This window comes from Mobula hypostoma, chromosome 6 (assembly GCF_963921235.1).
Source record: "Mobula hypostoma chromosome 6, sMobHyp1.1, whole genome shotgun sequence".
Classification (NCBI taxonomy): domain Eukaryota; kingdom Metazoa; phylum Chordata; class Chondrichthyes; order Myliobatiformes; family Myliobatidae; genus Mobula; species Mobula hypostoma.
Genome location: NC_086102.1, coordinates 166,826 through 180,471, shown reverse-complemented (window position 1 = coordinate 180,471; position 13,646 = coordinate 166,826). Strand labels below are relative to the sequence as shown.

Sequence of the window (13,646 nt, the reverse complement as noted above, 5' to 3'; positions counted from 1 at the left end):
GAGTCTGATCCACCATTCAATCATCGGCTGATCCAATTCTTCCAGTCATCCTCACTCCCTTGCCTTCTCCTACCCTTTGATGCCCTGGCTAATCAGAAGCTATCTATCTCTGCCTTAAATACACCCAATGAATTGGCCTCCATTCATGAAGTGGCAACAAATTCTACAGATTTACCAGCCTCTGCATCTCTGTTATAAATGGATGTTCTTGAATCCTGAAGTCATGCCCTCTTGTCCTAGGCTCCCCTACCATGGGAAGTAACTTTGCCATATCTAATCTGTTCAGGCCTTTTAACATTTGGAATGTTTCTATGAGATTCCCCCCTCATTCTCCTGAACTCCAGGGAATGCAGCCCAGGAGCTGCCAGATGGTCCTCATATGGTAACCCTTTCATTCCTGGAATTATTCTTGCGAATCTTCTCTGAACCCTCTGCAATGTCAGTATATCCTTTCTAAAACAAGGAGCCCAAAACTGCACATAATACTCCAAGTGTGGTCTCACGAGTGTCTTATAGAGCCTCAACATCACAGTCCTGCTCTTATATTCTATACCTCTGGAAATGAATGCCAACTTTGCACTTGCCTTCTTCACAACCGACTCAACCTGGAGGTTAACCTTTAGGGTACCCTGCACAAGGACTCCCAAGTCCTTTTGCATCTCCGCATTTTGAATTCTCTCCCCATCTAAATAATAGTCGGCCCATTTATTTCTTCCACCAAAGTACCTGACCATACACTTTCCAACATTGTATTTTATTTGCCACTTCTTTGACCATTCCCCTAAACTATCTAAGTCTCTCTGCAAGCTCCCTGTTTAACATAGACCATAGAACATAGAATAGTACAGCACATTACAGGCCCTTCGGCCCACAATGTCATGCCGACCCTCAAACCCTGCCTCCCATATAACCCCCCCACCTTAAATTCCTCCATATACCTGTCTAGTAGTCTCTTAAACTTCACCAGTGTATCTTCCTCCACCACTGACTCAGGCAGTGCATTCCACGCACCAACCACTCTCCGAGTAAAAAACCTTCCTCTAATATACCCCTTGAACTTCCCACCCCTTACTTTAAAGCCATATCCTCTTGTATTGAGCAGTGGTGCCCTGGGGAAGACTGGCTATCCACTCTATCTATTCCTCTTATTATCTTGTACACCTCTATCATGTCTCCTCTCATCCTCCTTCTCTCCAAAGAGTAAAACCCTAGCTCCCTTAATCTCTGATCATAATCCATACTCTCTAAACCAGGCAGCATCCTGGTAAATCTCCTCTGTACCCTTTCCAATGCTTCTACATTCTTCCTATAGTGAGGCGACCAGAACTGGTCACAGTACTCCAAGTGTGGCTTAACCAGAGTTTTATAGAGCTGCATCATTACATCGCGACTCTTAAACTCTATCCCTCGACTTATGAAAGCTAACACCCCATGAGCTTTCTTAACTACCCTATCTGCCTGTGAGGCAACTTTCAGGGATCTGTGAATATGTACCCCGAGATCCCTCTGCTCCTCCACACTACCAAGTATCCTGCCATTTACTTTGTACTCTGCCTTGGAGTTTGTCCTTCCAAAATGTACCACCTCACACTTCTCCGGGTTGAACTCCATCTGCCACTCTCAGCCCACTTCTGCATCCTACCAATGTCTCCCTGCAATCTTCGACAATCCTCTACACTATCTACAACACCACCAACCTTTGGGTCATCTGCAAACTTGCCAACCCACCCTTCTACCCCCACATCCAGGTAGTTAATAAAAATCACGAAAATTAGAGGTCCCAGAACAGATCCTTGTGGGACACCACTAGTCACAACCCTCTAATCTGAATGTACTCCCTCCACCATGACCCTCTGCCTTCTGCAGGCAAGCCAATTCTGAATCCACCTGGCCAAACTTCCCTGGATCCCATGTCTTCTGACTTTCTGAATAAGCCTACCGTGTGGAACCTTGAACATGGAATTATGATGTAGTGGCCATTACAGAGACTTGGCTGGCACCAGGGCAGGAATGGATTCTCAATATTCCTGGATTTCAGTGCTTTAAAAGGGATAGAGAGGGCGGAAAAAGGGGAGGAGGGTTGGCATTACTGGTCAGGGATAGTATTACAGCTACAGAAAGGGTGGGTAATGTAGCAGGATCCTCTTTTGAGTCAATATGGGTGGAAGTCAGGAACAGGAAGGGAGCAGTTACTCTACTGGGGGTATTCTATAGGCCCCCTGGTAGCAGCAGAGATACAGAGGAGCAGATTGAGAGGCAGATTTTGGAAAGGTGCAAAAATAACAGGGTTGTTATCATGGGTGACTTTAACTTCCCTAATATTGATTGGCACCTGATTAGTTCCAAGGGTTTAGATGGGGCAGAATTTGTTAAGAGTGTCCAGGATGGATTCCTGTCACAGTATGTGGACAGGCCGACCAGGGGGAATGCCATACTAGATCTACTACTAGGTAATGAACCGGGTCAGGTCACAGATCTCTCAGTGGGTGAGCATCTGGGGGACAGTGACCACTGCTCCCTGGCCTTTATAATTATCATGGAAAAGGATAGAATCAAAGAGGACAGGAAAATTTTTAATTGGGGAAAGGCAAATTATGAGGCTATAAGGCTAGAACTTGCGGGTGTGAATTGGGATGATGTTTTTGCAGGGAAATGTACTATGGACATGTGGTCGATGTTTAGAGATCTCTTGGGATAAAATTTGTCCCGGTGAGGAAGATAAAGAATGGTAGGGTGAAGGAACCATAGGTGACAAGTGAGGTGGAAAATCTAGTCAGGAGGAAGAAGGCAGCATACATGAGGTTTAGGAAGCAAGGATCAGATGGGTCTATTGAGGAATATAGGGAAGCAAGAAAGGAGCTTAAGAAGGGGCTGAGAAGAGCAAGAAGGGGGCATGAGAAGGCCTTGGCGAGTAGGGTAAAGGAAAACCCCAAGGCATTCTTCAATTATGTGAAGAAAAAAAGGATGACAGGAGTGAAGGTAGTACAGATTAGAGATAAAGGTGGAGGCAGTGGAAGTGAGCGAGGTCCTCAATGAATACTTCTCTTCGGTATTCACCAATGAGAGGGAACTTGATGATGGTGAGGACAATATGAGTGAGGTTGATGTTCTGGAGCATGCTGATATTAAGGGAGAGGAGGTGTTGGAGTTGTTAAAATACATTAGGAGAGATAAGTCCACGGGGCCTGACGGAATATTCCCCAGGCTGCTCCACGAGGCGAGAGAAGAGATTGCTGAGCCTCTGGCTAGGATCTTTATGTCCTCATTGTCCACGGGAATGGTACCGGAGGATTGGAGGGAGGCGAATGTTGTTCCCTTGTTCAAAAAAGGTAGTAGGGATAGTCCAGGTAATTATAGACCAATGAGCCTTACGTCTGTGTTGGGAAAGCTGTTGGAAAAGATTCTTAGAGATAGGATCTATAGGCATTTAGAGAATCATGGTCTGATCAGGGACAGTCAGCATGGCTTTGCGAAGGGCAGATCGTGTCTAACAAGCCTGATAGAGTTCTTTGAGGAGGTGACCAGGCATATAGATGAGGGTAGTGCAGTGGATGCTATCTATGTGGATTTTAGTAAGGCATTTGACAAGGTTCCACGTGGTAGGCTTATTCAGAAAGTTAGAAGGCATGGGATCCAGGGAAGTTTGGCCAGGTGGATTCAGAATTGGCTTGCCTGCAGAAGGCAGAGGGTGGTGGTGGAGGGAGTACATTCAGATTGGAGGATTGTGACTAGTGGTGTCCCACAAGGATCTGTTCTGGGACCTCTACTTTTCGTGATTTTTTATTAATGACCTGGATGTCGGGGTAGAAGGGTGGGTTGGCAAGTTTGCAGACGACACAAAGGTTGGTGGTCTTGTAGATAGTGTAGAGCATTGTAAAAGATTGTAGAGAGACATTGATAGGATGCAGAATTGGGCTGAGAAGTGGCAGATGGAGTTCAACCCAGAGAAGTGTGAGGTGGTACACTTTGGAAGGACAAACTCCAAGGCAGAGTACAAAGTAAATGGCAGGATACTTGGTAGTGTGGAGGAGCAGAGGGATCTCGGGGTACATGCCCACAGATCCCTGAAAGTTGCCTCACAGGTGGATAGGGTAGTTAAGAAAGCTTATGGGGTGTTAGCTTTCATAAGTCGAGGGATAGAGTTTAAGAGTCGCGATGTAATGATGCAGCTCTATAAAACTCTGGTTAGATCACACTTGGAGTATTCTGTCCAGTTCTGGTCACCTCACTATAGGAAGGATGTGGAGGCATTGGAAAGGGTACAGAAGAGATTTACCAGGATGTTGCTTGGTTTAGAAAGTATGCATTATGATCAGAGATTAAGGGAGCTAGGGCTTTACTCTTTGGAGAGAAGGAGGATGAGAGGAGACATGATAGAGGTGTACAAGATAATAAGAGGAATAGATAGAGTGGGTAGCCAGCGCCTCTTCCCCAGGGCACCACTGCTGAATACAAGAGGACATGGCTTTAAAGTAAGGGGTGGGAAGTTCAAGGGGGATATTAGAGGAAGGTTTTTTACTCAGAGTGGTTGGTGCGTGGAATGCACTGCCTGAGTCAGTGGTGGAGGCAGATACACTAGTGAAGTTTAAGAGACTACTAGACAGGTATATGGAGGAATCTAAGGTGGTGGCTTAAATGGGAGGCAGGGTTTGAGGGTCGGCACAACATTGTGGGCCGAAGGGACTGTACTGTGCTGTACTATTCTATGTTCTATGTTCTATCTAAATGCCTTACTAAAATCCATGTAGATCACATCCACTACACTACCCTCATTTATATGCCTGGTCACCTCCTCAAAGAACTCTATCAGGCTTGTTAGACATGATCTGCCCTTCACAAAGTCATGCTGACTGTCCTTGATCAGACCATGATTCTCTAAATGCCCATAGATCCTATCTCTAAGAATCTTTTCCAACAGCTTTCCCACCACAGACGTAAGGCTCACTGGTCTATAATTAAACGGACTATCCCTACTACCTTTTTTGAGCAAGGGGACAACATTCATCTCCCTCCAATCCTCCGGTACCATTCCTGTGGACAACGAGGACATAAAGATAATTTCTGAAAGAGAGATTGTCTAAAATCTTTTCTAATGTTGATAGTCCTTGTGATAGATGTAAAACTGAGATAGTGACTAGTGGGGTACCGCAAGGCTCAGTGCTGAGACCCCAGTTGTTTACAATATATGTTAATGACTTAGATGAGGAAATTAAATGCAGCATCTCCAAGTTTGCGGATGACACGAAGTGGGGCGGCGGTGTTAGCTGTGAGGAGGATGCTAAGAGGATGCAGGGTGACTTGGATAGGTTAGGTGAGTGGGCAAATGCAATTTAATGTGGATAAATGTGAGGTTATCCACTTTGGTGGCAAAAACAGGAAAACAGATTATTATCTGAATGGTGGCCGATTAAGAAAAGGGGAGGTGCAACGAGACCTGGGTGTCATTATACACCAGTCATTGAAAGTGGGTATGCAGGTACAGCAGGTGTTGAAAAAGGCGAATGGTATGCTGGCATTTATAGCAAGAGGATTTGGGTACAGGAGCAGGGAGGTACTACTGCAGTTGTACAGGGCCTTGGTGAGACCACACCTGGAGTATTGTGTGTAGTTTTGGTCCCCTAATCTGAGGAAAGACATCCTTGCCATAGAGGGAGTACAAAGAAGGTTCACCAGATTGATTCCTAGGATGGCAGGACTTTCATATGATGAAAGACTGGATCGACTAGGCTTATACTCATTGGAATTTAGAAGATTGAGGGGGGTTCTTATTGAAACGTGTAAAATCCTAAAGGGATTGGACAGGCTAGATGCAGGAAGATTGTTTCAATGTTGGGGAAGTCCAGAACAAGGGGTCACAGTTTGAGGATAAAAGGGAAGCCTTTTAGGACCGAGATTAGGAAAAACTTCTTCACACAGAGAGTGGTGAATCTGTGGAATTCTCTCCCACAGGAAACAATTGAGGCCAATTCATTGGCTATATTTAAGAGGGAGTTATATAGGCCCTTGTGGCTAGAGGGATCAGGGGGTATGGAGGGAAGGCTGGTACAGGGAAGGCTGAGTTGGATGATCAGCCATGATCATACCGAATGGCGGTGCAGGCTTGAAAGGCTGAATGGCATACTCCTGCAACTATTTTCTATGTTTCTATGTTTCTATAGCTACACTGACACATATGTTTTGGTCTTGTTCTATATTGGAACAGTTCTGGAAGTCAGTTTTCTCAACAATTTCTAAAGCACTTAAAATTAATCTACAACCTAATAAATTAACTGTGCTTTTTGGAATAATTCCTTAAAATATTCATGGTATTTCTGTGTCTGGCCAACATGTTATTGCATTTGTTACATTGATAGCTCGGAGGGCCATTTTGTTGAAGTGGAAGGATACATCAGCTCCCACTTTGTCACAATGGTTCTCTCAAGTGATGCTATGTCTTAGTTTGGAGAAAATTAGAAGTCAAATCTTTGAACCTTTATTTGATTTTGAGAAAAGATAGGGCTCATTTGCTCGTTATTATCATTTGAGCTAATTGATATAATTTTTTTCACGATCTAATTGTAAATTTTCTGATACATTTTCTTTTCTTGCTGGCGGTTTGATATTTATTTTTAGAAGCTTTTTGTATGACGCATGACTCCGGGGTTGTACACCTAATGTGTTCTTTTTTTTTCACTTTTCTGCTTAGTAGGTTTTTTTTGTTATTCCAAAATTTTTTTTCAATCTTTAAGTTAATGTCTTTTTTGGGACATTGTAAGTATTGTTACTTCAATGTACTCATGTTATTTTTTTGTATAATATAATAATAAAAAGATTTGAAAAGAAAGGAAAGATCCCAGCCAGAGGCTCAGCAATCTCCTCCCCCGACTCGTTTCCTCCACCTATCTTTGTATCATTGGCAAATTTAGCCACAAATCTATTCATACCATAGTCTAAATCATTGACATACATCGTAAAAAGCAGCGGTCCCAACACCGACCCCTGTGGATCTCCACTGGTACCCGGCAGTCAGCCAGGATAGGATCCCTTTATTCCCACTCTCTGTTTTCTGCTGATCAGCCAATGCTCCACCCATGCTAATAACTTCCCTGTAAATCCATGGGCTCTTATCTTGCTAAGCAACCTCATGTGCGGCACCTTATCAAAGGCCTTCTGAAAATCCAAGTACGCCACATCTACTGCATCTCCTTTGTCTACCCTGCTTGTAATTTCCTCACAAAATTGCAGTAGGTTAGTCAGGTAGGATTTTCCTTTCAGGAAACCATGCTGGCTTTTGCCTATCTTGTCATATGCCTCCAGGTATTCTGTAATCTCATCCCTAACAATCGATTCCAACAACTTCCCAACCACTGATGTCAGGCTAACAGGTCTATAGTTTCCTTTCTGCTGCCTCCCACCCTTCTTAAATAGCAGAGTAACATTTGCAATTTTCCAGTCATCTGGTACAATGCCAGAATCTATTGATTCTTGAAAGATCATTGTTAATCCCTTCACAATCTCTCCAGCTGCTTCCTACAGAATCCGAGGGTGCGTTCCATCAGGTCCAAGAGATTTATCCACCCTCAGACCATTAAGCTTCCTGAGCACCTTCTCAGTCTTAATTTTCACTGCACATACTTCACTTCCCTGACACTCTTAAATGTCCAGTATGCTGCAAATATCTTCAACTGCGAAGACTGATGCAAAATACGCATTCAGTTCATCGGCAATCTCTGCATCTCTCATTACAATATCTCCAGCGTCATTTTCTATTGGTCAGATATCTAACCTCAACTCTCTTTTATCCTTTAAATACTTAAAAAGCTTCTTTTGATATTAATCTTCTTTGATATTAATCATCAGCTTCCTTTTGTAATTCACCTTTTCCTTCCGAATGACCTTCTTAGTTTCCTTCTGCAAGTTTTTCAAAGCTCCCCAATCCTCTATCTTCCCACTAGCTCTGGCTTCCTTGTATACCCTCTCCTTTGCTTTTACTTTGGCTCTGATTTCGCTTGTCAGCTACAATAGAGTCTTTCTTCCATTCGAAAATTTCTTCTTATTTGGAATATATCTGTCTTGCACTTCCCTCATTTTTCGCAGAAACTCCAACCATTGCTGCTCTGCTGTCCTTCCTGCTAGTGTCCCTTTTCAGTCAACTTTAGCCATTTCCCTCTCATGCCATTGTAATTTCCTTTATTCCACTGAAATACTGACATATTGGATTTTATTTTTTCCCTCCAAATTTCAATGTGAACTCGATCATATTGTAATCAGTGCTCCCGAAGGGTTTCTTAACCTTAAGCTCTCTTATCGTCTTCGGATCATTGCACAACACAACCGATCCCCTAGTGGGCTCAACAACAAGCTGTTCTGAAAAGCCAGGGCCAGACGAGACATACCTCAGGCAACTGTGGGAAGTGAGAGAGGAGATTGGTGAGCCTCTTGCGATGATCTTTGTATCATCAATAGGGACGGGAGAAGTACCAGAGGATTGGAAGGTTGCAAATGTTGTTCCCTTATCAAACAAGGGAGTAGAGATAACCCAAGAAATTATAGACCAGTGAGTTTTAATTCAGTGGTGGGCAAGTTGTTAGAGAAGATCCTTAGGGCAGGATTTATGTACATTTGGAGAGACATAATCTGATTAGGGATAGTCAGCATGGCTTTGTCAAGGGCAGGTTGTGCCTTACGAGCCTAATTGAATGCTTTGAGTTGGTAACAAAACACAATGATGACGGTAGAGCAGTGGATGTAGTGTATATGGATTTCAGCAAGACATTTGATAAGGTACCCCATGCAAGGCTCATTCAGAAAGTAAGGAGGTATGGGATTCAAGGGGGACTTGCTTTGTGGATTATGGTTGATATTCTGCATGGGGGACAGTGACCAGTGGTTGGTGCATGGAATACACTGCCTGAGTCAGTGGTGGAGGCAGATACACCGGTGAAGTTTAAGAGACTACTGGTCAGGTATATGAAGGAATTTAAGTTGGGGGCTTATATGGGAGGCAGAGTTTGAGGGTCGGCACAACATTGTGGGCCGAAGGGCCTGTACTGTGCTGTACTATTCTATGTTCTATCTCTTCTGGGACCCGTCGTCATTATGATTTTTATAAATGACCTGGATGAGGAAGTAGAGGGGTGGGTTAGTAAGTTTGTTGATGGTACAAAAGATGGGACTGCTGTGGATAGTCTGGAGGGTTGTCAGAGGTTACAGCGGGACATTGATAGGATGCAGAACTGGACTGAGAAGCGGCAGATGGAGTTCAACCCAGATATGTGTGAAGTGGTTCATTTTGATAGGTCAAATTTGATGACAGAATATAATATTAATAGGAAGACTCTTGGCAGTGTGGAGGATCAGAGAGATCTTGGAGTCCATGTCCATAGGACATTCAAAGCTGCTGCGCAGGTTGACAGTGTTGTTAAGAAGGTGTGTGGTGTGACAGTCTTCATCAACCGTGGGATTGAGTTCACGAGCCATGAGGTAATGTTACAGATATACAAGACCTTAGTTAGACCCCACTTGGAGCACTGTGCTCATTTCTGGTCACCTCACTACAGGAAGGAAGTGGCTACTGGAGAGAGAGTGCAGATGAGGTTTACAAGGATATTGCCTGGTTTGGAGAGCATGCCTTATGAGAATAGTTTGAGTGAACTTGGCTTTTTCCCCTTGGAGCAACGGAGGATGAGAGGTGACCTGATAGAGGTGTATAAGATGATGAGAGGCATTGATCATGTTGATAGCCAGAGGTTTTTTCCCAGGGCTGAAATGGTTAACAAAAGGTGGTATAGTTCTAAGCTGCTTGGAAGTAGGTACAAGGAGGATGTGAGAGGTAAGTTTTTCATACAGAGAGTGCACGCATGGAATGCACTGCCAGTGAAGCTGGTAAAGGCGGATACAATAGAGTCTTTTAAGAGACTCTTAGATAGGTACATGGAGCTTGGAGAAATAGAGGGTGATGTGGTAGGAAAATTCTAGGCAATTTCTAGAGTTGGTTACATGGTTGGCACATCATTGTGGGCCAAAGGGCCTGTAATGTGCTGTAGATTTCTATATTCTGTGATTCTATGAAGGTATACGGAGAGAAGGCAGGAGATTGGTTTGCTAGAGCTGTTGGGAGTGGGTTAAAGTAGTATAGCAAGGGATAGGAACCATTTTGATAGAGGATGAGCTAACGGGCTTACAAGAAGATGACGGAAGAACAAGCCAATGATTTGGTAGAAATGCAGATAGAGCAAAGAGTTAAATTATGCAACAGAAGTAAAATTCAAAAGGGCAATGAATGCAGGACTGACGGTGCTTTGGGAATAAGGTGGACGAACTTGTGGTGCAATTAGAGATTGGTTGGTATGACATTGTGGGCATCACTGAGCCATGGCCAAAAAAAGGCCATAGTTGGGTACATCAAAGGATATACGTTGTATCAAAAAGACAGACAGGAAGACATAGGTGGTGGTGTGGATCTATCAGCAAGAGATAGAATTACATCTTTAGAAAGAGGTGACAGAGGATCAGAGAATGTTCAGCGTTTGTGGGTGGAGTTGAGAAACTGCAAGTGTGAAAAAAGGCCATTATGTGAATCATATATAAGCATCCAAATAGTAGCCAAGATGTGGGGTTGTGATTGAAAAGGGAGCTGGAAAGAGCATGTAATAAGTTTAATGGCACAATTGTAATGGGAGATTTTAATATGAAGGGGATTGGGAAAATCAGGCCGGTGTTGGAGAGAGGGAATTTTTTGAATGCCTGCAAGATGGCTTTTTAGAGCAGCTTGTGCCTACTTGGGGAAAGGCTGTCCGAGATTGCGTGTTGAATAACAACCCAGATCTTATCAGGGAGCTTAATGTAAAGGAACCCTTAGGAGGCAGTGATCATATTATAATTGAATTCATACTGCAATTTCAGAGGGAGAAGCATAAGTCACATGTATCAGTATCACAATGGTATAGAGGGATATACAGAGGCATGAGAGAGAAGTTTGCCCAGGTGCTTTGGAGAAGGGTACCGGCGGGGACGATAGCAGAGATGGCTAAAGGTTCAAGGAATAGTTCACAAGACGCAGAAAAAATATGTCCCACAGAAGAAGTTGTTCTCAAGTGGCATGAGTAGGCAACTGTGGCTGACAAGGGAAGTTGAGGATTGCATAAAAGTCAAGGTAAGGGCATATAAGGTAGCAAAAGTAAGCATGAAGTTAGATGATAAGACAACTTTTAAAGGAATATTGGAGAGTGGCTCATGTTGTTCCGTTGTTTAAAAAAGGATCGAAAAGTAATCCGGGAAATTATAGGCCAGTAAGTTTAACATCGGTAGTAGGTAAGTTATTGGAGGGAGTACTAAGAGACAGAATCTACAAGCATTTGGATAGACAGGAACTTATTAGGGAGAGTCAACATGGCTTTGTGCGTGGTAGGTCATGTTTGACCAATCTATTGGAGTTTTTCGAGGAGGTTACCAGGAAAGTGGATGAAGGGAAGGCAGTGGATATTGCCTACATGGACTTCAGTAAGGCCTTTGACAAGGTCCCGCATGGGAGGTTAGTTAGGAAAATTCAGTCGCTAGGTATACATGGAGAGGTGGTAAATTGGATTAGACATTGGCTCAATGGAAGAAGACAAAGAGTGGTAGTAGAGAATTGCTTCTCCGAGTGGAGGCCTGTGACTAGTGGTGTGCCACAGGGATCAGTGCTGGGTCCATTGTTATTTGTCATCTATATCAATGATCTGGATGATAATGTGGTAAATTGGATCAGCAAATTTGCTGATGATACAAAGATTGGAGGTGTAGTAGACAGTGAGGAAGGTTTTCAGAGCCTGCAGAGGGACTTGGACCAGCTGGAAAAATGGGCTGAAAAATGGCAGATGGAGTTTAATACAGACAAGTGTGAGGTATTGTAAACAACAGGAATTCTGCAGATGCTGGAAATTCAAGCAACACACATCAAAGTTGCTGGTGAACGCAGCAGGCCAGGCAGCATCTATAGGAAGAGGCGCAGTCGACGTTTCAGGCCGAGACCCTTCGTCACGTTGGAAGGACAAACCAAGGTAGAACATACAGGGTTAATGGTAAGGCACTGAGGAGTGCAGTGGAACAGAGGGATCTGGGAATACAGATACAAAATTCCCTAAAAGTGGCGTCACAGGTAGATAGGGTTGTAAAGAGAGCTTTTGGTATATTAGCCTTTATTAATCAAAGTATTGAGTATAAGAGCTGGAATGTTATGATGAGGTTGTATAAGGCATTGGTGAGGCCGCATCTGGAGTATTGTGTTCAGTTTTGGTCACCAAATTACAGGAAGGATATAAATAAGGTTGAAAGAGTGCAGAGAAGGTTTACAAGGATGTTGCTGGGACTTGAGAAACTCAGTTACAGAGAAAGGCTGAATAGGTTAGGACTTTATTCCCTGGAGCGTAGAAGAATGAGGGGAGATTTGGTAGATCAGAGCCTGCAGAGGGACTTGGACCAGCTGGAAAAATGGGCTGAAAAATGGCAGATGGCAGAAAAATTATGATGGGTATAGATAGAGTGAATGCAAGCAGGCTTTTTCCACTGAGGCAAGGGGAGAAAAAAACCAGAGGACATAGTTTAAGGGTGAGGGGGGAAAAGTTTAAAGGGAATATTAGGGGGGGCTTCTTCACACAGAGAGTGGTGGGAGTATGGAATGAGCTGCCAGACGAGGTGGTAAATGCGGGTTCTTTTTTAACATTTAAGAATAAATTGGACAGATACATGGATGAGAGGTGTATGGAGGGATATGGTCTGTGTGCAAGTCAGTGGGACTAGGCAGAAAATGGTTCGGCACAGCCAAGAAGGGCCAAAAGGCCTGTTTCTGTGCTGTAGTTTCTATGGTTCTATGGTTAATAAGGAATTTGGAGAAGGAAGTCTGAGAATCTGAGCGGGAGTTATTTTGATTTTTTTCTTCTTATTACTGGAGTTAAGAGAGGTGGGACTGCGCAGGCGTGTGACTTCGGGCAGTGAGGCGTGGAAGATTTAAAAGGTCAGAAATCCTGATTCAGGTTTAATTCGGAGAAGGAAGTCTGAGAATCGGAGCGGGAGTGTTGCGGGAGCCATTTTGATTTTTTCTTCTTATCATTGGAGTTAAGAGAGGCGGGACTGCGCAGGCGTGTGACGTTGGGTAGTGAAGCGCGGAAGATTTAAAAGGAACACAGCCTTATACAGCGGGCAGCAGAGTGAGCAGAGAGCAGAGTGAAGCCTTAAAGGCTTTGGCTCAATGGGTTTAGGCAGAAACGGGCGAAGCAAAGTAGGTTTGGTTTTCAATTTTTCCTGTTCTTTGAGGAAAGGGAGAAGTATGAGTGTGAGGGCAGCTTGCTGTTCTCGGTGTCGGATGTGGGAGGTCCTGGAGTCTCCTAGCTTCCGGGACATCCACATCTGCACCAGGTGCGCCAAGCTGCAGCTCCTAAGGGATCGTGTTAGGGAACTGGAGCTGCAGTTCGATGACCTTCGTCTGGTCAGGGAGAGTGAGGAGTTGATAGAGAGGAGTTACAGGCAGGTGGTCACACCGGGGCCACAGGAGGCAGACAAGTGGGTCACGGTTAGGAGGGGGAAGGGGAAGAGTCAGGTAATAGAGAGAACCCCGGTGGCTGTGCCCCTTGACAATAGGTACTCCTGTTTGAGTACTGTTGGGGGGGACAGCTTACCCGGGGGAAGCA

At 44.2% G+C, this 13,646-nt stretch overlaps 1 protein-coding gene across 1 annotated transcript in view; it reads right to left on the bottom strand.

Annotated features, from left to right (window-relative positions):
- Positions 1 to 13,646, bottom strand: part of pde9aa (phosphodiesterase 9aa) — a 214,045-nt gene that overhangs the window by 101,028 nt on the left and 99,371 nt on the right. Inside the window, exon 8 of the mRNA XM_063050162.1 lies at positions 11,314 to 11,326. Coding sequence (XP_062906232.1) covers positions 11,314 to 11,326 — 13 coding nt within the window. The remainder of the gene's footprint in view (positions 1 to 11,313; positions 11,327 to 13,646) is intronic.